The sequence below is a fragment of the Bos mutus genome, chromosome 13 (genome assembly GCF_027580195.1).
Source record: "Bos mutus isolate GX-2022 chromosome 13, NWIPB_WYAK_1.1, whole genome shotgun sequence".
Classification (NCBI taxonomy): domain Eukaryota; kingdom Metazoa; phylum Chordata; class Mammalia; order Artiodactyla; family Bovidae; genus Bos; species Bos mutus.
This window is the reverse complement of record NC_091629.1, coordinates 59,230,401-59,257,956: the sequence shown is the minus strand read 5'-3', so window position 1 is coordinate 59,257,956 and position 27,556 is coordinate 59,230,401. Positions and strand designations below refer to the sequence as shown.

Below are 27,556 nucleotides of genomic sequence, written 5' to 3'. Positions count from 1 at the left end.
CTACACTATGAAACAAGAAGCTTGCAACAAGAATAACTCTTGCAACAAGAGTTATATATATATAATATATATTCTATATTCCTACAGAATATAGGAAGTAGTGTAACATTCAGGACTTCCTCAGCTGATGAGAGCAACAAGGAAATGTATAATACTTCCTGCACAAATGCATCTAGGGAAAGCAGGCTAGATTTATTAAAAAACTATAAAAGGTTACAATATAAATCAAACAAAATTAGTTGTTAAAAGTTAAGTGACTCATATGTATCCAAATTCTGACCAAATAAAGACAATCCAATGCATAGGAAGAATATTCTATGGCTCAAGGAGCAAATAGCAATAAACAGAAATGTCAATACAGAAACCACATATACAAATCTACAGTTTTAATGTAACAACAAATCATAAGTACATGTGTTAGCTATCTTTCTCTAACATTAAAGTAGTAGTATATGTTTCATTTTCTGTAAAAACATACGTAATGCATAAAACCTTTAATCCCATGTAATATAGTCTAAGAAGTGTGAACCATGTAGTATGTTAAGGTTTTCTTATGTGAAGATATACATTTCAGTCTATTATCACAAGCATTGTAAAGGTGACCCACAAAAATGTTTATCGTTTGCAACTGTATATAGAGAACAAACCGCCCAGAAATTAGTATTTCTTATTAATCTTACTGAGTGGTATTAAAGTGGCCTGCCTGAAAGGGCAAATCACTTATCTGCAAGCTTAAAATAGCAGAGATCAATGTATATTAAATAATACATGAGTGAAAAAAATATACAATGTACAATAGCAGGAGGTTACAAAACTGAATACTGTGTAAAAGATTTATTAGTCTGTACAAGTTTGTACCAAGATTTTCACTGCAACAGTATTTTTCCATACACATCGAAATCTGGAAGCAATATGCCTTTTTCAAATTATAGTTTAGTGTTTTTTCCCCCAACCCTCAAAACACAGAAATATGTTTTTGAATATCAACTAGTCATTTATGGAAGTCATAAGATACAGATATTCATTAACATTACACAAGCTATAATTGAAGTACCGGAACAAACACCACCAACATTTATGGGAAAAGGTGTTGGTTTTAAAGGTGATAAGTGCTACATGAGTTACACAAACATACTACTCCTGTCCTTCTGAAACCAAAATGGGGGAATCTTATTGCGATTCTGTCAAATACCACACAACCCAAAACGCTGCACAGAGGCTGATGAAGCCATGTACACATCACAGAATTAAAACTCCAGCTAAGCAATGAGCTGCTCCTCAAGTCAAGGAAGACCAAACTTCTTTAACATATTAATGCTACTTCTGAAGTATCGTCAGAACAAACGGGGATTTAATTATAAATTGGCCTCGACCACATCCTGCAAAGAGGATTTTGCTTAGTACTAAAGAGAATCCGTCAGCGAACATCCTAGGAAAGCTGTGGAATCATGCTCTTTGTTATTCCTGAAGGGAAATCTGCCAGGTTTGATGACATCTGTTTATCTCCCAGTAGTCCTGGGAGTTCTACGATACCAATTAATTCAGTAATTGATAAGTATTTAAGCGAAAAAGAGACCAAAACCAGACCTTGTATCAACATATACTAGAGAGGTGGATTTTTAAAAAATCACATGATGAATGTAAATCATAAAATCAAATGTACTTATAAAGGTACACCTATTTTATGTTACATAAAAAACTGCAGATTGCAAACTTTGCATGCTTACGTTTTACCTGGAAAAGTCAATGAGTGGGCTTTCTCACAAATATTTACTGCCATGATACAAAACAAATATGTGCAAACTGCAAGGTCCCTAAAATAGCAGTTAAGAGAGTTTATATACAGAAAGATGACATTATCTGATCAAATACGCAAGAGATGGCGTTTCCCAGAGTTTATAACACAGAACAGTAACCACCACACGCTCCGCCTCCTTGGCCTTCTTCCCTGTGTGTCAGCTTGACTCCTTTATTCTGGTTCTCACTTTCCCACAGTCCAGGGGTCTGAATGATCTTTTCAACAAGTTCCTCAAAAGCACACTGTACACCATCACAGGTTTTTGCACTTGCCTCTGAAATTCAAGGAAAAACGTCAAGAAGTATATTCTCTTCTAGTCATAGTTCTATGTTTTCCTGGAAAACTATTATAGCAGAAATATCAGCGGACAATATATTTTTATATATATGATTTCTCCCCACAGGTTTAATATAAGTGAATCTCCTGCAACTCTGAAAGTTGAGCTATTTAAATTCTATCCATAAGACTAGTGGTATGTAAGCTCAACATCTCGTGGTAGAATTGTACATTTTAACGCCCTACTCAAATATCCGTACGTGTGCCAAAGTTCTTAACTTTTTGGTTACTTGTTAAATTAGCCTCTGAAGCAGACATCATTCCCATTTTAGAATAAGGAAATTTAAACTCCAAGTTAAACAATAAATCAGGTTGTTCTGTGCCTGCAATGAACAGCCATAGGTGGCTGGATAAGTGATGTACAAACTGTGAACACTAGTTCCATTTTCAATTTATGCTCAGGAGACCCATGTGGATACGCAGGACTGCTCTCTCATCTTGTGTTTCCCCACTGACTTTTTCCCAGTCTGATGACTATTTTATGTCTTCATCTTAAAGCTCCTCTACCTCAACTGATGATCCAGCTCCACCCTGGGAAAAGCAGAAACAATCTGGCAAGAACTACTGATCACCCCACTAATAGACTGACTAACCCACCTGCATTGTCTTTAGGCTTTGCCTTCACTCCTGTTACAATGGGGGAACCCTCCTGGCTGCCGGCTGGGGCCATCCTTTTGTCTACTTCCCGGGATCCCAACCCTCCTCATTCACTGAAGGACCGTGTACCCGCTCTACTGGATTATACACCAACCAGCTTGAAAGCCCACCAAAATTACTGTCCATCTTATTAATCACTTACCCCCCGACTAACCAACCTGCCCTCCAGCCGACTTATCCTCTAGTAGCCACCTACTTTCCCCACTCTCTTCCAAAACAAAATGGTGATAAAGAGATATCTATATAAGTTGTTACCACTTTATCTCCAATTTTTCTTCAAACTAATCTGATTCCACCACTCCATGGAAACTGTTCTTTTAAAGGTGACCAACACCCGCTAGCTTGTCAAATCCAATATCCTTTTCTTATTTGACATCTTGCAGCATTTGATACAGCTGGTCACTTTTCTCCTTTAAATACTTTGTCCACTTGACTTCCAAGACAGCTGAACACTCCTGGTGCTCCTCTCTCACTGGCACACCGTTCACCTGGCACCTCCTCTTTCTGCTGACTTCTAACTGTCGGAGTACCTCAGGGTTCAATCTTCGTCCTTTTCTATCCAGCTTTTCTTATAGTGACTGTTCCAATCTCATGACTGTCAATGCCACCTAAATGTCAATGACCATGATGTTTACTCACCGTCTCAAAGACAGTTCATTCTTATGTCTAAGCAGAAACCTTGGGTCCCTGCTCCTCTGCATAAACCTGTTCTTGTCTCGACCTTCCACATCTTACTTACGGCACCACCATTCACCTAGCTGCTCACGATAAGACTTGAACCCACCCTTGATTGCTCTTTCCTTACCCTGCACACCCCACCTATCCACCTGACAGCTTTACCTTTGAAGTGTCTCCTGGATCTACCAACTTTCCCCCACTACTACTGCCACACTTTTTCTTCTGCTTCTTATGGCCAAATGAATCTTAAAAGAATATCACCACAGCACTACTCCCATGCTTTCTACCACACTTAAAATACAATTCATTTCTTTACCATATCCCAGGAAGTCCAACACTAACTTCCATCATCACCAACCTTTCCTCCGACACTCTGTTCCAGCCCACAAGCTTTCTCCTGTTTCTTGGACACAGTACACTGATTCCTGCCTCAGGAATAAGATGCTCTCTATCTAGATCTTCATACCATGAATTCTTGCTCAAATGGTGCTCTCTCAAAGAACTTTTCCTTATTTCCTCCCACCCTCATCATTCTCTCTCCCCTTACAACATTTTATTTCACGCAGAGCACTAGTTATGAATTCGAGTCTGCTTCCCATACTGGAATTGTAAGCTCCCTGAGGGCAGAGAGTTGGACCATTTTGTTCATTGTTCTATTCTGTGTTCAATAAATGTTAATTGAACAAACTAATACATGGAAATGGAAGACACCTAGCAAGTAAGCAGCAGCAGTGCTACTCAAGCCCATTCTAAAATTTCCTATACTTTCCATTTGTACCACCCCACTTCTATCCATATATGATGTTCTCCCATTTCCATTTCCTGATTCCTACTAGGTTCATACAGTAGGGAACAGTGAAAACTGATTCCTAAAGCTGGCCTGACATCACAACCAGCTAGGGTGTTTCTTATAAACTGCTTTCAAGGCTCTGTTTCAGACTTGTCGTAAGTAAAGCCCAGAGAGTTGTAATTTATTTTAAAGCTCCCCAAGTGATACTGCCAGTCCACTCTGCCAGACAAGGGGTCAATCAACTTTCTGTGTGAGAGTAAATATTTTGGGTGGTGATGCCATATTGTTTCCATGTAATGACTGAACTCTGGCATGAAGCACAAGGGCAGCCACAGACAATAATGCAGATGGCAGGGCACGGGCACGGTGTGCTTCCTTACAAATGGCGGGGCCATATCCGGTCCAGGCTGTAGCTTGCTAACCCTTGCTCTACAGTGCTTCTCAAATATTAGCATGATACAAATCACATCTTGTTAGAATGCAGATTTTAATTCAGAACCTATGGCTTGGGCCTCAAATGAAGCATTTCTGACAACGGTGGTGCTGCTCGACACGGCCCAGCAGGCATGCACGCCTACAGCACTGGGTCACGGGAGGAGAGAACGGTGTGCTGCGCTCCATACGGCCTCACAGTGATCCTGTTCTTTTTTACAGTGCGAAAAATAAGGAACCTACTTCTACAGTTAGCTAGTTTTACCGTGCAGCTATGAACTAAATACATATTTTTTATGGTTCATAAAGAGAAGAATGTAATAGAAACTCCATTTAAAAACTCTTCATTAATAATGAAAAGATAAATATTCACACACTTACCTATAAATAACATGGAATGCTTTCGTGCAAATTTCAGGCCTTCATTTCTATCAACTTCACGATTTTCCTAAAAGATAAATGCAAAGATTAAAAAAAGCTATCAAAATATACAACCAAACTGCCAAGTGTCTGACTTCTCACCTTATCAATTTTATTTCCAACTAGCATGTTTACTATGTCATTTCTCGTGCAGTATGTTTCCAACTCATTTAACCAATTATCCAGTTTAACAAAGGTGTCTCTTCTTGTGACATCATAAACTAAAATAAAAAGAATCATTTATTAAATAAATATCAAAAGCAAGAAGCAATGACATTGTATTTCTGATATGTACTAGGAACTGACATTAATATACAGGCAAGTCTGTTTTTCTAAGCTGTTAATGCTTTAAAAATCAATGTCCACTGATCCAGATAGAAGAAACAAGTGTATTTTTTTAAAAAATGCATTTATATACACACTTCAATTTAATTAACATATGCTGTTACAGAAATGAAATAGCTGCCTTCATAACAATAAAAAAAGTGAAAGTGAAAGCTGCTCAGTCGTGTCCGACTCTGCAACCCATAGTCCATGGAATTCTCCAGGCCAGAATACTGGAGTGGGTAGCCTTTCCCTGTTCCAGGGGATCTTCCCAACCCAGGGATCAAACCCAGGTCTGCACTCCCACATTGCAGGTGGATTCTTTACCAGCTAAGCCACAAGGGAAGCCCAATAAGAAAAAAGGTTTGTCTAAAAGCTAAAAGGTGTTTAGACCCAAATCTGTGGCAAAATACAAAAAAGTTTTACATAAATTTAAACATTTATGAACCTGTTAACTTATTTCTTACAAGGACCAGAATTTGCAAATTTGAAAACACATGTAAAGTTAAGAGGGTGGGCAATGAGGACCTACTGTATAGCACGGGGAACTCCGCTCAATGTTACGTGGCAGCCTTGGATAGGAGGCACGTTTGGGGGAGAGTGGGTACATGTGCATGTATGGCCGAGCCTTTTGACCACCTGAAACTATCGCAACGTTGTTAACTGACTATACCTCAATACAAAATACAAAAAAAAAAAAAGGTCAGTGGGTGGAACCCTGATTATCTTCCTCTATTTACATATTCATCATTCTGCATTATAGGAAATAATTTGTTAAAGTGTTTTCTAAACTTAGGAGGTACTGAACCAAAACCGAGAGTCACTGTCAAATTAACAGAAATGAAACCAAAGCCTCACAAGTTGTGATATAAAATGAGGTCTCTCCCTACAGTTGAACAGTATTCATTTTAGACAGTTTCCCAGCAATATTAAGAACAAGCACTTTTCAACAAATTATACCGAAAATCCACACTTGGTTTTCAAGTTCTGTGCGATTATAAACCAATAGCATTAAGTGCTTTGTGCTATTTTTCAAGACTAATAAAAAAGATTCCACTAAGCAACCAACACTCCTTCCATTATAATCTGCCAGTAAATATCAGTAAGCTGCTAACTGAAGATCAGTCCCTGGTAATACTCTAAGACAGATCAATGACACAAGGACAGGTCCTCAGTTATGTACTCATCAACACGTGCTTTTAAACCAAGTAAATAATAGAGGGGTTTTAATAAAGGTAAGCAATTTTTAGGCTGTACTTTAAAAAATGTTTTCTATGTATTTTCTTTTGGGAAAATGCATTAAAACCAAACCACTTCTTATTACATGTTTCTGATCTTTATTTTTTAATTGCTAGACAAAGGGCTGAAACAAAATTTTAAAAGTTTAAATATTTCCTAATATTACATAAAGTTAATATAAAGTCACATAAAAGCAGCCGTAAAGAAAAATAAAGCAAAAAATTACTGACCTTCACAAACAGGAAAATCAGAAATTCCAGTAATACAATAACAATATATTTTACACAGTAAAGTAAAACCTTACCTAATATAACACCCTGTGCACCTCTATAATAGCTGGGAGTTAATGTTCTGAACCTTTCTTGACCAGCAGTATCCTAAAAGTGACAATCAATTATTATTAAACAAAACATTGGATAAATAACAGATCTTCAAAATATTAATTTAAGAGTAGAAAGTTAATAGCATGGTTAAAACATCAAGCTTATTTAAAACTTAAAATTTAAATGTGTTCTTTTACTGACAAATGCTACATAAAAATTAAATTAACAAGTACTGCCTCATCTCTAGGGAAAAAATGTAACAAAGTTCAGATTTTCTACCACTTGGACTCAAGATTTTTATCACATATGAAACCCATTCATAGGAAGCCATTGTTCTCAACTCTGGTGGCACAATAAAATTCCCTGGGAAATGAAAAATACAGATACTGAGGTTCAACCCACAAAGATTCTGATTTAATATGGGCATGAGAGAAGCTTTAATAAGCTTCTCAGGTGATTCTAACATAAAGTCAAAGGTTGAGAACTACTGTTAAAGAAAATTACAGGGGTGTTTTATTTCAGACAAGCAGTGTTTAGGTTGTACTTTTAAAAATATTTTCTAGGTCTCTTCTTCCAGAAAAACGCATGAAAACCAAACCACTCCTTATTATGTTTCTGACTCATACCTGGGGTATAATATAAGATGTACCCTAGCTAGGAAATGTAAATTTCATATGGAAGGGAATTTTTCTGCTCAATGACCAGTTTAATCCCAGAGCCTGAGAAATTCTTGCCATAGGACAGTTGCTCAAATTTTGTTGGAAAAAAAAAAAAGAAAGAAAACTAGTAACAAGTCTCTTCTGGGCCTGGTTCCTTCTGTCTTCCTTCTACCATCCTTGGACTGTGGCTTCAAGTCTACCTAAGATTATGCAAATATGCAGTCTGCAAACTGCTGCCTTAGCCCACCACCTGTTTCATTACATAAGCTTTTATTAAATGTCTGACTGGAACACGGCCAGGCCCATTCACTTGTGTACTGCCATATGGACTGCCGTATGGTCCACCTTGGGGCTGGACTAAACATTTACTATCTTGCCTTCAAAGAAAAAATTTGCAGTCTGCTAATGTAAAATGACCTGAAGAAAAATAAAGACACATCAAACATCAACCAGTCCTCTGATTTTGAGTGTGGGTTTAGCTATGGGGCAAGCATAGGCTCAGCTGGGTCAGGACTTATGATAACCATACAATAAATAGTCAGAAGTTAGATCATTGCTTGCCTTCAAAACAGGAATTCGTAGTAAGAGTATAACATCTTTGTAAGATAAAAGAAGCAAAGTTTATTATCTGTGGTTTTATTTTCTGATGGGAGAAGACAGAAGGGATATTAAAGACAGAAATGGACAGAGGAAATGGACAAAGCTGGAAAGGCTAAATAACAGAAACTGGGGAGCGGAAGGGCAGGAGGATTCAGAGAAGGTGGGTACCGCGTAGGTCCTGATGAACACGCTGCACCACCAGGGGAGGAGGAGCAGGGTGAGGCCCAGCTATTCTACTTGAGTAATCCCAGGACGTGCATCCAACAGGGAGAGGAATTGATTTTATTTATATATGAATAAAACCACAGAAAAATGAGAGGCAACAACAGATTCATATATTTCTAATACTGACTGAGAAGGCCCTCCTATATACGACATGACACCCAGAAGCATGAAGAAAATGACTAATTCAATCATGTAAAGATTAAAACCTTGGTATGACCTAAGAATCTCTCCCCAACACCACACTCACCCCCTTTTGCCCCCGACACTCATCCTCAACAAGATTTGAAGGTAAATCACAAACTAGGGGGAAAAAATCTGCAGCATATAACAGAGTGTTACACATACAAGAACATTAACAAATACTCATCTTAAGGTTTTGAAGACAAATGACAGAGTGGAAAAAACGTGGCGTATGACAAAAAGCTAGAAATTTTATTGTATAAAGACTTTAATCATGAAGAAAATGAGCACAATATAAAAAGGCAAAGCATATTAACAAAAATTCATTAAAATACAATCATATATAAGAAAAAAATCTCACTAATCAAAAGAAATGCACATATAAGTGAAAAACTATTAGAGAGAGGCAAAAATGAGAAAGATTAACAATATATAGTACAGAAGACCTTCTTCCTAAATCTTAATGTTAAATCTTCACATTCTTTCAGCCAATAATTCACTTTCTAAGTATACATCATAAAGTAACTGGACAAGTGCACAAAGATGTAAAAATCAGGAGGCTCACCAAGGCACTGATGATCTTTGTGAAAAACTATTAACACTGTAAATATCTTTCACTGAGGGTTGACTAAATTATAGTCATAAGATAATTGGTCATTATACAAATGGTCATTTAAACTGATGGACTTCTGTACTGACACAGAACAATGTATACAATGTGTGCGTGGTGGGGGGGGGCGGTGGGAGGGACAGCAGGTGAAAGGATTAAAATACAATCCTTTCTTTTGGAAAATTGCATATGAACACATGTGACAATGTGCATGCGTTCAACATATTTTATAGAATGTTCACTAAAATACACACGTTGACTAAAAATGAACTTTCTTCTCTATTATCCTTTGGTTATCCTTTTTTATCAATAGAATGAGACTATTTTTTTATCCTCACAGTCAGGAGAAGCCTCTCATTTAAAAAAAAACAGGGATAAGCTTATGATAAAGATGTCACTACAATAATACTTGCCAGCTAGTATTTTTATTGAGCAGGAACTAGAAAGTAAATTAAAAACAAACAAAAAACCTCCTGTATCAAAGTAAGATCTCACAGCAACCATCAAACCTCAGATCCCACCCTAAACTATTTCTCAAAGCAGGAGCAAGGGCAGAAGAGTTTATAAATCAAGCAAGAAAAACATGGAAAATCAGGTTCCACTTCAGGACAGAAAGAAGGCAGCAATCCTCAACATATATTTTACTATGGTCTAGTCCAACATTTTCCAAATTATTTTCTATTAGGCATTACTGTACTGATTGATAGTATTTATTTAGGGGAATGGTCAAACAAGATACAATCATGTAAAATATTGTATCTTAGAAAGAAATTAATGGGGGGAAAAAAAAAGCCGTAAGACACACAGTCATTTGGAATAAAATGCGTGTTGGAAATAGAGTGCCATTCAGAGAATGCCATTAACATGAATGACATCATACAATGCATGAACACTTGCTGGTTCAATCTGTAACTGACACCCAGCCAGCATTTACTCTTTAACCACCATGATGAAGTATAATTCAACTTGACTGCAGACCAGTTCTAATGTGATTATCATGTTATAAAAATATACTGAGATATTTAACTATAGCAGATGTGGGGATTTGATGAGTGTATTTTTATACATTTTATATGTAACACATTTACTATATAAGCAATCACATTTAGATTGAGAGACAGGAAGGCCGGAGACAGGAAGGAGCAAACAGATACAGACTGGGCGTCCTGGGGGTTCTGACAGCGAGTGCTGCCACACTCAGCACTGCCATGGAGGGGTCGACTTAGCAGAGAATGTGGACCAGAACAGCTGGGTTCACAGGCAAATGAAAAGAAGCCAGTAAGGAAAAACACTGGACATCAGTATTCAAAAAATCCAAAGTTGGCAAACTCAAGTATTATAGATATTTACACTAACAAACATGAAAAATCATGTTTTCTAAGTATTACTTCATTCCCTTCTCCAACAACCGCCTTCAGCACTAGTTCAGGGTAACTTGTCTTTTTTAAAACTTCAAAGAAACACATTCAATAACAATGATTCTCTGCGGCAGATGACTTTTTAAAAAAATACTGCTTTCAAATATTCTGAAGAGACTACATATTTTAAAAATCTGAGCAGGTGAAACAGGTCTCTGCCTAATTACAGAATTATAAAACATAACTACTTATTGTCTATCCAGTAACCAGCATCAAATCTCCCAAGTTATTTAATACAAATTGCTCATTCTCCTGTAGGACACTATACACATCAATCTTTGCGTCTTCAAAAAGTACAAGTTTAATATTTACACAAAATACATTTTAAAAATTCTTACCCATATTGCAAGTTTTGCCTTATTTCCGTCCACTGAAATTGTTTTCACCTTAAAATCAACACCTTGAAAAAATGAAAAATTTTATAAGAATTCCAATAAACTTTAAAAATCAATTATCAAGAAAACCAAGAAAGAAAAAAGCCACTTTATTAAACGCCCAAATTCACATCCAAATTCTTAGTTATGGATGTGAAGATGAAAGGAAAAGTGTCACTAAAGTTTAGCAGGTTAGGATTTAATCAGGGAAATGAAAACCAAATGCTTGTAGAATTCATTCATCCACCAGTACTTCTTGAAAAACTTAAAAAAAAAAAAAGAAATTCAGTGTAAGGTGGTGACTGCGCATTAAAAGTCAAGAGCTAGAATTCACAGTGCTAATGCAGAGAAGATCTCTGGATGAGGGCACTTTACCAGAGGTGCTCTAAGCTATCATTAAAGAGTGTTGTCCATAGCTGGCCAACACCCTAAATCAGATTCTGACTGTGGGCATCTTGGAAGATTGGTAAAATTACAAAAGAGCCACTCTCTCCTTGCCTTATGAATTCTTTGTCTTTCTTTTTGTCCTAAAGAAAAGTATTCGCTTTACGTAACTTTATCAATAATCACTTGCTACTGTATGACTGCAAAAAGAGAATTTACACACAAAAACATTTATGCCCAATCCTTCAAGAATATTCGTAAGTGAAGAGGAGTGCTCAAGGAGCAGTGAGACTCTATAAGCACTGATTTATGTAAAGAGAAGACGAATTCCATAAGAAGTCATAAGGGTTTACTACAGCAGCCCTGCAAAACCTCTCCCTTTCCAGAAAAAGGAGCTGACACATGCCATCTGGCTTAAATGAGCAGTGACTGCCCAGTGTCTTAACAGTATCAAAATAATAAGCAGTCTCTCTCACTGGCCAGAGAAAACATTAACTCCAGACACTTGGAAAGAAACTTGCAAAAGATTTTAGCTTGTTGCAATTAATTCAGGACAGCCACAACTAACATGATATATATACATGCTCATATACTAAATGCTTCCTAGAACATCTATCATCAATATGGAAATATATTAGCAATTCTTGGATGACTTCTGGTAATCCATTATATACACAAATAAGGTAATACAATGCATTTCAAAACATGCATTACACCAGGTCTTTCTGTATGCCAAGGATTTTAAAACAACAGTTTGTGGTGTTTTGGGCTAAGGTGATAAGGAAGTTCATAAAGACATGTTTAGAATGTCAGGCAACCATGAGTTAAAGGACAGTGCTGACTGCAAAAGTCCAAGGATGTAGCCTAAATGTAGTTTCTTGGTAGCCAAACAAAAAAAATTTTATGTTAAAAAATCTTGTGTCCACCAGGCCTATATAAAGAAATATGCCACACCAACTATATTAAAAATATGGAATTTTTACATTCTACTTATATTTGCTTAAAAAAAAAAAACTTGAAAAATGCAAATGAGAATGGTTTTGACTTGGTCAAGGTACTAAATGAAGGCAATTGGTAGACATTTCATAGAGACAGCCTGTCATATATACTCTATAGTTAAATTCTCAAGGTTCTTCAGAGAAAATACAAAGAACTTATTTTCCCTTAAACACCTAAGACAACATGCCCAAGGGCAGACTGGCCCTGCTAGCCTCCAGCTACACAGTCTACCCAGGAAAAGAAACTCTATGTTCCAGTGTGCTTTTGTTCTCCTCCCTTCCCACTTCCTCTTTCCCTTTTATACTTTCTTGCGTTTATTTCTTGGCAGTCTAATGACTGTCTCTGAATAACTGTCTCTAAATTACTCTTCTGACAGATTTGAAACCTACAGAAAACACCCTCAGGAAACACTCCCCTTGGAGTCCCACTATCCAAGTTAAAGACAAGCAGCCTGAAAAGGTACTTCATCTACACTCAGAACCTTCAGTTTCCATTTATCCTCCCTTGGTTCCTCCGCTGAATCTCGTGTGCAGACATTGACCCCTTTAGCTCTTACATGCTCAATCTGCTTCTTCTCCATGTCTGGATCTTCTATTTTGCAAGTGGCTATTAATTTGCCTTTATTGGTGGCAGCAGTGGGAATCTTTCTGATAAATTTGATTTTGCCAACTTCTCACTGTATTTGATTAAACTATCTTTTCAACCTCATGTGGATGACAAACAAGGAGGTCATAAAAGAAGCAGACTATTTAGAAAAAATACCCCTTCCTGTCTCTCCTCCTCTACAGCACTGAACACACTAATAACCAATTCTTTGACTTTCCGGGGACACCAGATGTGTGTCCCACAGTTCAGTTCAGTTCTGACATCATCTTCCTGACATTAAAAGGTAGATCCCACAAGATAAAAGTGCAGTCCCACAAGACTGCCACACCCCACGTCAGATTTCAGTCTCATGTCCAGGTTATTACCTGTGCTTCTGACCAACTGGCTATACACTAGAGGTTCCCACTTAATTTGAGATAGTGGCTCAAAGAACCTAGGAAAACAGTCTACTGACTTACTAGATAATCATTCTATTAGAAAAGGGCACAACCCAGGAACAGCCAGATGGCAGAGATGCACAGGGCACCGTGTGGGGAACTGGCAGAGCTCTCACGCCCTCTCCACGCATGTCATCCTCCCAGTATCTCCATGTGTTCTCCAACACAGAGCTCTCTGAATCCATGGGCTTTCTTATGGAGGCTTAGCTGGTTAAATCTTTTGCCTTTGATGATTAAACAAACAAAATCTCCAGCTCCTTTCCCCACCCTGGGAGTAAGGAAGATAAACTAGAGCTAAAGTTCCAATGCTTTAATCACATGGTTGGTTCTCCTCCAGGCTTAGAGGCTTTCTAGAAGTCACATTAGTAATCTAAATTCAGGTGTAGTTGAAAAAAGCCTGAAAATACAAAAAACATCCTGGGAATTCCCTAGCAGTGCAGAGATTAGGATGCGGTGCTTTCACTACCGGGGCCTGGGTTCACTTCCTGGTTGGGGAACTAAGATCCTATAAGCTGTGCGGTGCAGCCAAAAAAATGAAAGAAAGAACAGATAAACAAAAGACATCTTTAATGATTCTTATTACTTAAGAAAATCCAAGGGTATAGCAGAAAGCAACACAACATTGTGAATTAATTATTCTCCAATTCGAAATAGATTTAAATTGTAAAAAATGATAATAAAAAAGAAAATCCAGTAGTTTAGGAGTTCTGTGGCAAGAATCAAACATATATTTCTTAACATAAACTATAAAATCACAGAACTGTTGCTTCAGCTTTTCTTTAATTGTTCATTTGGGCTTGCATTTTTGATACAATATTCAATTCTGTTCCTTTGCAGGAATCTTTCCTTAGGCACAGGCCTATTTTATGAAGGTTAAATTGGCTAAAATTAGGTAATATAATCAACAAAGCCTTTGAAATAAGCAACAAGTGAGACATGAAAATTTACCAAAGGCATTATTAACTGCACCATAAAGAAATACCAATGAATGGGAAACCAGGACACAACAATGGAAACATCTGCCTTATCAAAGATGAAAAAGCGATCAAGAGAAGCTGACTCAGAACTAGCAGAGATGTGAGAACTAGCAAATATTAAAAACAATTCTAGCCATATACCACATGTTCAGAAAGTTAAGCAGACATGAGCTAGATTAAAAAAATCCAAAACAAACATCTAGAGACAAAAATGACAACATCTGAGATTAAAAAGAGAATACACAGGATAAGATTAACAGCAGATTAAGACATGCAGAAAAAAACACAACTGAATATATAAGAAAACCCCATAGCTAACATCATACTCATTGATAAAGAACTGAAAGCTTTCCCTCTCAGATCAGAACAAGATAAGAATGTCTACTCTTACCACTTCTATTATCAAGAGTACTGGAAGTCCTAGCCAGAGCAATCAGGCAAGAAAAGGAAATAAAAGGTATCCAAATTGGGAACGAAGAAGTAAAATTATCTCTGTTCACAGACCACATGTAGACAACATTTCTTATATGTAGAAAATCCTAATGACTCTATTCCACACACATACAAAAATACTGTTAGAACTATTAAGTGAATTTAGCAAAGTTACAGGATATAAAACCAACATGCAAAAATCTACTGCATTTCTATATCCTGCTGCTACTGCTAAGTCACTTCAGTCGTGTCCGACTCTGTGCGACCCCAGAGATGGCAGCCCAACAGGCTCCCCCATCCCTGGGATTCTCCAGGCAAGAACACTGGAGTGGGTTGCCATTTCCTTCCCCAATGCATGAAGTGAAAAGTGAAAGTGAAATCGCTCAGTCGTGTCCGACTCCCAGCGACCCCATGGACTGAAGCCTGCCAGGCTCCTCTGTTTATGGGATTTTCCAGGCAAGAGTACTGGAGTGGGGTGCCACTGCCTTCTCCTTCCGCTAAGTCACTTCAGTCATGTCCAACTCTGTGCGACCCCATAGACAGCAGCCCACCAGGCTCCCCTGTCCCTGGGATTCTCCAGGCAAGAACACTGGAGTGGGTTGCCATTTCCTTCTCCAATGCATGAACGTGAAAAGTGAAAGTGAAGTCACTCAGTCGTATCCAACTCTTTGCAACCCCACAGATTGCAGCCCACCAGGCTCCTCCGCCCATGGGATTTTCCAGGCAAGAGTACTGGAGTGGGGTGCCATTGCCTTCTCGCCTTCTCCTTCTATATCCTAGTAATAAACAATCCAAAAATAAAATTAAAAAAAAATCATTTCATTTACAATAGCATCAAAAAAATAAAATATTTTAAAAATAGATGATGACAATACTACTACTCAGGAATAAACCTAACCAAGGAGCTTAAATATTTATACACTGAAAACTTCCAAACACTGATGAAAGAAATTAAAGAAGACACAAGTAAGTGAAAGACATGTTCTGTTCATGAGTTGGAAGGCTTAATATTGTTAAGATAACAATATTACCCAAAGTAATCTACAGATCCAATGCAATCCAATAAAAATTCTAACAGCATTTTTGCAGAATGGAAAAGCTGACATTCAAATTCATACAGAATTACAAGAGGCATTAAATAACATAACAGTACTGAAAAAAATTGAGGACTCGAACTTTACAACTTCAAAACTGACTCAAAACTGCAATAACTAAAATGAACAGTGCCAGCATAAAGGACATTTAAACCAATGGCAGAGGCCAGAAATAAACCATCACATATACAGCCAACTGACTTTGTAAACAAGGAACCCAAGAACATGCAGTAGGGAAAGGACAGTTTTTTCTATAAATGGTGCTCAGAAAATTAGATGTTCACAAACAGAAGAATGAAGTTGGACCCTTACCTTACACCATATACAATTAGCACAAAATGTATCAGACTTAAATGTAACACCTAGATCTTAAAAACTCTTAGAAAACATAGAAAAAACATTTTCATGACATGGGATTTGGTGATGATTTTTTTGGCTATTACACCAGGAACACAGGCAACAAAAGAAAAGTAGATAAACTGGATTTCATCAAAATTAAAAACTTATGTGCATTGAAGGACAACATCAAAGGGGTATGAAAAAAAAATCTCACAAAATGGGAGCGGCCACAACTGGAGAGCCTGTGCTGCAACTCAAGAAGCCAGCGCACCACAACACTGAGCCTGCGTCCTCAGAGCCCGTGCTCCACAACAAGAGAGGCCCACACGACGCAACGAAGACCCAGTGCAGCCAAAAATTAAAAAAAGAGAGAGAGAAAAAATATTTGAAAGCTTTCTAATATGAAGAATGACTATAACTCAACAACAGAAAACATGATTTAAAAACGGGTAAAGGATCTGAATAGACAATCCTTCAAATAATAAACACAAATGGCCAACAAGCACATAAGATGCTCAACATCATTATCCATTAAGGAAATGCAAATTAAAACCACACTGAGACACTATCATAATGGATTAAAAACTATTATTAAAGAAAAAACAAAAAATAACAAGCATTGACAAGGACATAATTAGAATGCTTGTGCATTGCTGGTAGGAATGTAAAATGGTTCAGCCACTGTAAAAAATAGCTTGGTGGGTCCTCAGGAAGCTAAAAATATAATTACCATATAACACAGCAATTCTACTCTTAGGTACAGACCCAAAGAACTGACAATAGGAACTCAACAGATACTTGTACAATGTTCACAGCAGTTGTTATTCACAAAAGGCAAAAAGTGGAAGCAATTCAAGTATCCACGGAGAGATGAAAGGATAAACAAAATGTGGTATGTACATACGATGTAATATTATTAGTCATAAAATGAAATGAAATTCTGATATACACAGCTATGAAATGGAATGAAATTCTGATATATGCTACAACACACATGAAATTTAAACACACTATGCTAAGTGAAATAAGCCAATTACAAAAGGACAAATATTGTATGAGTCTACAAATATTGACAAATACTGTATGAGTCTACAAAAATATTATATGAGTCTAATACAAGGATTCTATAGACTAGGCAAGTTCATAGAGACAGAAGGCAGGAAAGGTTCATAGAGACAGAAGGTAGAAATAGCAAACTACAAATAGAAGGACATTTCCTCAACCTTATAAAGATGCTACCAGAAAACTACTAGAGATCATCAGTGAATTTAGTAAAATTCCAGGATACGTACACAGAAATTGCTAGCATTCCTATACACTAACAATGAAAGATAAGAAGGACAGATTGAAGAAACAATCCCATTTACCACCAAAACAAAAAGAAAATAACCTAGGAATAAACCTCCCCAACAAAGGTCTGTCTAGTCAAGGCTATGGTTTCTCCAGTAGTCATGTATGGATGTGAGAGTTGGACTATAAAGAAAGCTGAGTGCCAAAGAATTGATGCTTTTGAACTGTGGTGTTGGAGAAGACTCTTGAGAGTCCCTTGGAGTGCAAGGAGATCCAACCAGTTCATCCAAAAGGAGACCAGTCCTGGGTGTTCACTGGAAGGACTGATGTTAAAGATGAAACTCCAATACTTTGGTCACCTCATGCGAAGAGTTGACTCATTTGAGAAGACCTGATGCTGGGAAAGATTGAGGGCAGGAGGAGAAGGAGACGACAGAGGATGAGATGGTTGGATGGCATCACCAACTCAATGGACATGAGTTTGGGTGAACTCCAGGAGTTGGTGATGGACCGGGAGGCCTGGCGTGCTGCAGTTCATGGGGTCGCAAAGAGTCGGACACGACTGAGTGACTGAACTGAACTGAAACCTCCCCAAGGAGGCAAAAGACCTGCACACAGAAAACTGTAGAAACTGGATGAAAGAAATCAAAGGTGACACAAGTGCAGAGACATACCATGTTCGTGGACTGGGAGAATCAGTGCTGGGGAAATGACTACACCACCCAAAGCAACATACCAAATCCAGAAATACATCAAACAAAGCAAGTAAAGACTTAACTAGGAAAGCAAGGACGTTTCAGTATAAAAAGGTCTATCAACCTTAAGTTGGAGCTGAAAAGCACATGGGAAAAAAAAATCACAACCTTTCCTAATAAAGCCTCTAAGTAGACTGGAAAAAAGAAACAATTTATATATGATGAAGACCATTTGACATTATTTGAAATAATGAAATGTCAGAGCCGTATTTATTGCTTTACTCCATTTAAAATGTTTACCTAAATTAAATTATATGAAATAGAATAGTTCTTTTTTTCTTTAGGTTATATTACATTTCCAAGTATTTTAACAAGTTTATGTTATGACATTAAACAAGATGTATTAGCTGCTTTCTATTTTCATTAAGTCATCTTTCTGTTACGTAAGCTCAAACGATAAAGTAACATGTGGATGGAGATCTTATATCTGCCCTTAGAAGCCAAAATGTGAAAGGGAAGTCGCTCAGTCATGTTGGACTCTTTGCGACCCCATGGACTGTAGCCTACCAGGCTCCTTTGTCCATGGGGTTTTCCAGGCAAGAATACTGGAGTGGGTTGCCATCTCCTTCTCCAGGACATCTTCCCGACCTAGGGATTGAACCTGGGTCTCCCGCATTTAGGCAGACGCTTTACTGAGAAGCCAAAATGGGTATTTTTAAAAACCTACTAAGGAGGTAATAAGAATCACTGACCTAAGTCAACCAACAACAACCAGAATTCGTGTAACTTTAGCTGAAATGCATCAACCCTCACAAAATAATTTAGCATTTGTAACAACTTTAAGTCTTACAAATTAAGAAGTAGTTTGTGAACCTGTCTTAAGTAGAGAACGCGTTCTAAATTTTCTCTTTATTTGAAAGGTTTTATTTAAAGCACTTTTTGTATTCAAAGGTTTCTTTAGGAAGGGTAAATTAAAAAAACAAACAGAATACATAAAGAAAATTGTGGCTACTTACTCAGACTAGATCTAACATCCACGCTTAAATTCAACCAACTGTATCTAATGCAGCTGATTAAGTACTTCAGATAAAGACATGATTAAGCATCATCTTATGGCCTGGCCATGGAAAAAAGAAAAATCTAATGTTTTTTTCCCCCCAAAACATTCCCATGTAACAAAAGCCTGGTCAAATATTCTTACAGTTTTGTCTGTGTGTGTGTTTATTTTTATGTCAGAAATGTTACCTTGGATTATATCATTGAATATTGGCTGTTTCATTATGTTTCTTCTTTAAGATGAAAACAGACTATATAACAATCTTCTTTTGTGATTCCCATGTTTTCTCACTCTAATTTAACATTCTTATTCATTTGGGTAAATTCTACCACTCATCCATTTCTAGCTTATTGTTCTTTACTGTGTTTTCCACAGTCTCTACTGTCCCTTGTGAGCCCTCCAATTTCATCTTCACTTCAGCCATAGTTTTATTTTATCTTATTTTTCTTTCCACTCAGTCAGCTTACACTGCACTTTCTCATGTGGTCACATTGTCTCTTCCCTGACCTCATACCACTGTTTTGTGTTCTCACTGATAAATATTTCCATTAAGGGTCTTAAATTCATGGAAGATGTTGGATCATTATTTTCATCTTCTTTACAGCAATATTTTCCTCTGATGAATATTCTTCACCTGTCCTTTGTTTTTCCATTCCTTTCTCCTTTTTCAATTCTTGAATGGCAGTAGCGGCCTTTAGCTGGATTCTTTCTGCCAACTCATCACTGAAAGTGATGAGGTTTTCCTAGACAAGCTGTCTACAGGAAGCTAATACAGAAGGCCATAGTGGGATGAGTTCTGTACCAGCAAAATTTTGTTTTGATTCAGGGTTTTACATGAGAATCAGTTAGCTATTTACTTCTCAACATCCAGAGCAGACGGAAGGCCTTAACATTAGTCAAAGGCATCACCTCCCCTTGTCTGTGTGACGCCTTGTTTGGTTTCATTTCCCAACTTCTCAAAATCAAACCAGAGACAGGGAAACTCCTGCCGTTGGCTTGAGAAGCCATTCTGCTTTTACAAAGGCTAACAGGTTTTGCACCTCAAGGTGGGCCTCTCAAACTCATGAAGCATCTCCTGCTGGCTCCAAGCTCTGCAGCCATGGCATCGTCCACTTTCTCTCATAGGTGGCCTGCCTGGTCTCCACTGCTTCAGGCAGCCATTCCAGTTTTGTGGCTTAGCAGACCATGTGCTTTGTATTTTAGTTTTTCCCTCTTTGTTGTTAATAGCCAATTCCCAGAAAGCAGAAGAAAATGCCAACTTAATAGTACCATCTTCAAACCCAAAGTCCAACAATTAACCTTAGTATTTTATACATGATAGAAACTTGAATGTCTCACTACATTACTGAAAGATAAAGGTATGCTTTACTTACTATTACATTGTGAGGTAAAATACTAACTTTCCACAAAATACTATTTTTCATATGGCCATTAACAACTAAGATAATTATTTTTATTTCAAAACCTCATGTGTATATTGGTTATAACCTAGAGCAGAAAACTATCTGATGCCAAAATGTTAAAGATTCTTTTCAAGACCCAGGGTCGACTGGGGGAACAAATTATGCATGTTCTTTCAGTATGCTAATCTTAGTATTTGTTTTTAAAGCAGAACCTTTTTAGTAATAAAGACAACAAATCATCTGTCAATCTTTAAGAACCCAATGACATTTGGGTTTGAAACGAAGACAATTTATACTATGGGCTTCCCTGGCAGCGATAAAAAATCTGCCTGCCAATGCAGGAATTGAGGATTCGATCCCTGGAACAGGAACAATCTCTGGAGAAAGAATGGCAACCCACTCCAGTATTCTTGCCTGGGAAATCCCAAGCAGAGGACAGGCTATCGTCCATGGGGTCTCAGAGTCAGACAAGACTTAGAGCTTAAAGAACAAGTTTATATTATATATAGGATCATTCCCTTAGTATTTAACTCTGAAAGTGAAAGTGAAGTTGCTCAGTTGTGTCCGACTCTTTGCGACCCCATGGACTGTAGCCTACCAGGCTCCTCTGTCCATGCGATTTTCCAGGCAATAGTACTGGAGTGGATTGCCATTTCCTTCTCCAGGGGATCTTCCCGACCCAGGGATTGAACCCGGGTCTCCTGCATTGTAGACAGACACTTTACTGTCTGAGCCACCAGGGAAGCCAGTATTTAACTCTAGGTACATTTTTTTCCCTGCCAGTTACTATTCTTCTACTCTTTGCTTATCCAATACCAGGGATGTTCTGAGTAAAATCAAGTTTTACTAATAGCTCATTTTTTAAAGAAGCAAATAATATACCAAAACCAAATTAAACAGATTTTGAACTAGTAGTGTTTTAAATGATTCCATTTTCATACATAACGGTAAATCTGTCAATGCTAATATGTCATACAAAAGAGAAGTAATGCCTGATATAATTTATTAAATTCAGAGGCACCATGAGATCATGTTGATAGAAACGAAGAAGAGCCTTTCCTCTGCTGTTGTTGTTTAGTCACTAAGTCCTGTCCGACTCTTTGTGACCTCGAGGACTGTAGCCCGTCAGGCTTCTCTGTCCTCCACCATCTCTTGGAGTTTGCTCAGACTCACATCCAAAGCTCTTCCTTACAGAATTCTAAGTAAGAAATGTAAATGGAAAGATAGGATTTGAAAAACCACAGTTCAACAACCACCGGAGCTGGAATGACAGTGGACATGAAGAGACATGGTGCACTTCATCCAAGTAACGGAGGCCAGTCACCACTAACGGCACCGATACACGGCACGCTCTGAGAAGCTCCGCTGAGAATTCCTGCCCAAAATGCACAACCTGAATCTAACCATGAGGACACATGGACAGCTGCAGTGGAAGGATATTCTACAGAATGACTGGCCTGCACATGCTCTTCAAAAATGCCAAGGCCACAGAGACAGAGAAAGAATGAAGAACTGTTCAGATTAAAAGAGACTAAGGAAAAATGACAGCAAAGTTCAATGTAGGATCCTGGACTGGACTCTGGACCAGAAACAATTCTTTCCTTTGGTATATACGATATTAGCGGGACAACTGATAAAAATCTATCTGTATACAGGAGAACTGTATCCATGCTCATCAAGGACATATACGTTAAAGTACTTAGAGTTAAAGACACTGAAGATACTGAATGCAATTTTCTCTCAAACAATTCGAAAAAACCAAGAATACTGTGCATGTGTATGTGGAGAGAATGCTAAAGCATATGTTATAAATGTGAACATTTCAGGAATCTGATAAAGACACTTTCCCTAATTGTAATACAAGATCAGATCTTTACTACATTCTACTCATCAGATCATCAAATTTTAGAGCTGGAAGAAAAATGTATTCTCTCGCCCAAATTACTTCCAACTTACAGATGAGGACAAGGAAGTTAATGACTCCCTCAAGATGACAACGTTTGAGGCAGAGCCAAGATGATCATACTGCTCTGACTCAGCTCTTTCTACTACTACAAGTTGTCTCTTGAACCTTTACATTGTCATCTATTCCCTAAACATGTGATACCAAATTATCTAGCTCTATCTTCTCATATATTCTAATAAGCTGGTATGGCAAACCACTTTCAGGCAATCTAAACTTCAGTTTTTAAAAGGTATTTATGCACACAAGTCTTTAATAACTAATATCAATAAATATGTTGCCAGAAACATGTTGGATACTATATGAAATGCTAAAAATACAAAACCAACACACTCTACTGTGAGTGACACTGCTAGGTCCATTATGACAGACACCACGTTTGTATTATTGATGACCATAACCCACCTCTTAGGACAGTGCCTGGCATACAATAAACATTCAAATGACTGTATGCTGCTAAATAAAAGACGTCCCACAGCACAAGAATGTGTATAAAGATAATCATAACATCCTCAGTGTTAACAAAGAACCATAAGACAACAGCAATGGAAGTTACATTTTTGCTTGATTAGATCTACAAAGACTTTGGAAACTGAATGACTACCAAAGGTAACACTAGAAAGACAAGTAAGATTTTGACAGACATGGAAGCAGTGGGGTAGTGAGAGGATGGGTAGGGGGAGTTAGATAAAACAGCCTGAAGGCAACAAAGTATTTGGCATTTCTACTAAAATTTTAAACATGGGCTTACCTATTGTTGCTGCAAGTTCTGGATCAAAAGTATCATCTGTGAACCTCAAGAGCAGGCTAAAAGAGATGTCAAAAAGACAGATTAGTAATTCAACTTTTCTTTCTCAACATTTGATAAATCTTCCTGACTGCTGTATTTTGTCACAAGTTAGACACAACTTCAAAGAGCTAATGTAGTCAGCTTCCAGAAACATGGCCTCATTGCAGGTATATTCAGAGGAATTAAATTATTGGAAAGGCAATTAAAGAATCCCCAAAGCAAAGTAGTTTACTAGAAAACTTATTTCCCATGCTCCATTTCCTAAGTGTGAAAAGAGGTTTTTGTTTTTTTTTTATATAACTACTGGTATGCTCTTCTGAGAAAATGGTATTAGCAAACATGTAATGCTTTAACCGACATGGACAAAAGGGGAAGAGGAAGTCTCTTGGAATGCAACAAATTAAAATTTTAAGAAATCTAATGCTTCATCCACTCCGAATTCAGGTAAAAACAGAAAGGTGTGAAATCGAGCATTTTGAAACAAGTAGTCTGACTATTACCAAGTGGGAAGAAGAGATACAATAAAAGTAAAGGCTGAAGGTCACATGCTGGCTAGAGTAGGTTTCCTCTGGCAATGCTGGGTAAGGCACATGAAAGCAAGTCGGCAATATGCAGCTACCAAAGGCTGTCAAAGAAAGGAATGGCAGGAACTGCTCTATATTTTGAAAAGTTAATGCCAGCAAAAAAAAAAAACCCTAAGAAAATCAACAGAAGACAACTGCCATGATTATAGTAAGGGATAATGAAGGAGTACACCTAGGAAATGGTAAAGAAAGAAAGGAAGGCATGAAATGAAAGGAAAAGATAATCACAAAAGTATTCCAAGATTTTATCTTCCAGAATTATTTTATTTAATATAAGGCAGAAATGTCAGTTATTAGAAGTTCTTCAAAACTAAAACCTAAGTTTTTATTAAAGCCCTTTCAGTTCAGTTGCTCAGTCGTGTCCGACTCTTTACAACCCCATGAACCGCAGCACGCCAGGCCTCCCTGTCCATCACCAACTCCCAGAGTTCACCCAAACTCACGTCCATCAAATTGGTGATGCCATCCAGCCATCTCATCCTCTGTCGTCCCCTTCTCCTCCTGCCCCCAATCCCTCCCAGCATCAGGGTCTTTTCCAATGAGTCAACTCTTCGCATGTGGTGGCCAAAGTATTGGAGTTTCAGCTTTAGCAACAGTCCTTTCAAAGAACACCCAGGACTGATCTCCTTTAGGATGGACTGGTTTGATCTCCTTGCTTTTAGATTTATAAAATTAATAAATCTCCCCTCACATTATCCCTAAGTAGGATGACACCATTCTATTGACTTAATTGTATTAATAAAATCAAGACAATAACTATCTTATGTCTGAATTTCAGGGGACAAAAAAATGTATGACTATTTCTATAGACTGTAATTACTGCTGCTAAAGATTTTTTTTTTTTGTCCACAGGGTATATTGCAAAACATAATGGCCTCTTGGCACTTTCCAAACCCAGTGTCATTAATTCAATTTGAAGGACTAACTCTCCCTTTCCCAGTTTTGCTTTCTGGTGATCACAAAACCAGCACGACAAAAGCAAAGTAAGACAAAAGAATCAAACTGGAGCTTTTTCTACTTAACACTGAACTATAATTTTATTTAATTCCAACATGAATTAGGTGACAGCACTAATAAGAATCTTAAAAGACTACTCATAAAAATTTTCTTCTCTCCCCAACATTAAACTTCAAATTAGGGAAGCCAAAAAATTTCAGTTACTCATAATTTAACAATAGAAAAGTTGTGTATTTATACTCATGTCACCAAAGAAAATATTACAAAAATGTAGACCCTTACCTAGCACTAGTGGTAATGATACCATAACAATAACATAATTGATAAGAACAGTATGGGCTATTATTCATTGAACTTGGACAACGAGCCAGATACTGAGCCAGGGGGTTTTCTTATATAATTACTAATCCTTAAAACATCACTTGTCATTAACGGTATTTTGTCAGGAAAGGCAAGGAGGTAAAACAACAAATTTTAATATAGGCTCTGAGGATAAGGGAGCAGATCTTAGCCATGGCTACACTGTCAGATGAAAATGTATCCTAAATTCTACATGTGCATTTTTCTAGGTAGGGAGTCTACTTCTCTCCTAGATTTTGAAAGGAATCCACAACCCGAAAATGATTAAGCAACACCGTTCTAAAGCATGTATGGTTAAGCCTTCATTTTCAACGGTTAAGGAGCAAAATACTGAGCTGTAGATGGAAGGAATAACTTCTGCCATTCCACTTGGAGGAGACCAAATCTATAATTAATCAGTGTGATTATCACTAAGGTGCATTTCTCAGTTTACAAATGAAACTGGTCAAAAAGGACAGGGATGTAAGAGACACAGAAGGGACAGCAAAGTAAATAACAGCAGGTCTCTATAATCCCTTCCAGTTCTGAAACACCTTGCTACTTCTTTACTTCACTATGCGCTAGCCACGGAATCAAAGAATACTACACATCTAACACTAGATAGGTTTGAGAGATTTCTACTCCAACCTCACTTCTGAAACAAAGAGATGAAGGCCTAGAGTGTCTGAGTGTCACACACAAGGTCACACAAGTGGCAGCACCAGTTTCATCATTCTGATCTCCCGGCTGCTCTCACATGTTTTATTAACTCTAAGTATAAAATAAACTGGAAAAATAACCCACTAGTTTGAATGAGTTAAGATCTCCTTTGTTGTGCAATGATTTCTCAACAACATACGTGATGCCTCACTTTCATTAATTCTAGATTTACAGAGAAATAGAAACTATTGGTTAGAACAATCCTGTAGGATTGTATTGATGTCAAATGTTTTTGTACTAACTCACCTTAAAAAGCATGCTACACTAAATGGCTTCAGTCATGTCCAACTCTTTGCAACCCTATGGACTGTAGCCCACCAGGCTCCTCTGTCCACGGAATTCTTCAGGCAAGAATACTGGAGTAGGGATCTTCCTGACCCAGTGATGGAACCCAAGTCTCCTGTGTCTCCTGCTCTGGCAGGCAGGTTTCTTTACCACTTGCACTACCTGGGAGGCCCCTTAAAAAGCATAGGCTTCTAAGTAGTAGTTCAGTTGCTAAGTCACGTCCGACTCTTGGCGACCCCATGGACTGTAGCCCGCCAGGCTCCCCTGTCTATGGGATTCTCCAGGCAAGAATACTGGAGTGGGTTGCCATTTCCTTCTCCAGGGGATCTTCCTAACCCAGGAATCGAACCTGCGTCTCCTGCGTTGCATGCAGATTCTTTACTGACTGATCTATGAGGGAAGCCCAGGCTTCTAAAGTCACTTATTCTCATTTTATCTAGGAAGATAAGCGTTCCAAGTTTTTTTCCAGAGCATATCATGTCCACCAGTAATGTATATCCAGCTGGAAAGATAAGGTAACTTTCTCCCTAAATGTAATCCTTTCTTCAAGAGGTAAGGGTGTTAAAATTGGAGCAGATAAGCTCCAAATAAATTTGTTTGCCAGGAGGGGACCAAGGAAACCAATAAATCCACTTAACAGATTTTACTCCAGAGAAAGAATATCAACTTTCACTGTGACTTAGCAACTACAGAACAATAACAACAATAGGAGTGTACTTTGGGCTTCCCTGGTGGCTCAGAGGCAAAGAATCCACCTGCAAAGCAGGAGACATGGGTTCAATCCCTCGGTTGGGAAGATCACCTGGAGAAGGGAAGGGCTACCCATTCGTCTTCTGGCCTGGAGAATTCCATGGACTGTATAGTCCATGGGGTTGCAAAGAGTGGGGCATGACAAAGCGAGCTTCACTCAATCATCCCTCCAATACACTTAGAATAGGCACCAACCAATCATGTTTTGGGCTGAACCACACAAAACAACATCCAACCACTCTTGACTTCAAAATCAGCAATTTCATATGCCTTAACCTAAACGGGAGTCACATCTCAAGAAGAAAAAAAGGTCACGTGGCCAGGGAATTCCTAAGACAATGTTCACATATTACTTAACTTTTTAACTCTCACATATACTAGATACTGATAAT

General features: G+C 37.9%; 1 protein-coding gene across 1 annotated transcript in view; it reads right to left on the bottom strand.

The window, feature by feature from the left end:
* Positions 1 to 371: 371 nt before the first annotated feature.
* Positions 372 to 27,556, bottom strand: part of RAB18 (RAB18, member RAS oncogene family) — a 28,542-nt gene continuing 1,357 nt past the window's right edge. Inside the window, exons 2-7 of the mRNA XM_070381798.1 lie at positions 23,491 to 23,546; positions 11,028 to 11,089; positions 6,979 to 7,051; positions 5,214 to 5,332; positions 5,073 to 5,139; positions 372 to 2,072 (exon numbers count right to left, since the gene is read on the bottom strand). Of these exons, the coding sequence (XP_070237899.1) occupies positions 1,897 to 2,072; positions 5,073 to 5,139; positions 5,214 to 5,332; positions 6,979 to 7,051; positions 11,028 to 11,089; positions 23,491 to 23,546 (553 nt within the window). The 3' untranslated portion in view covers positions 372 to 1,896. The remainder of the gene's footprint in view (positions 2,073 to 5,072; positions 5,140 to 5,213; positions 5,333 to 6,978; positions 7,052 to 11,027; positions 11,090 to 23,490; positions 23,547 to 27,556) is intronic.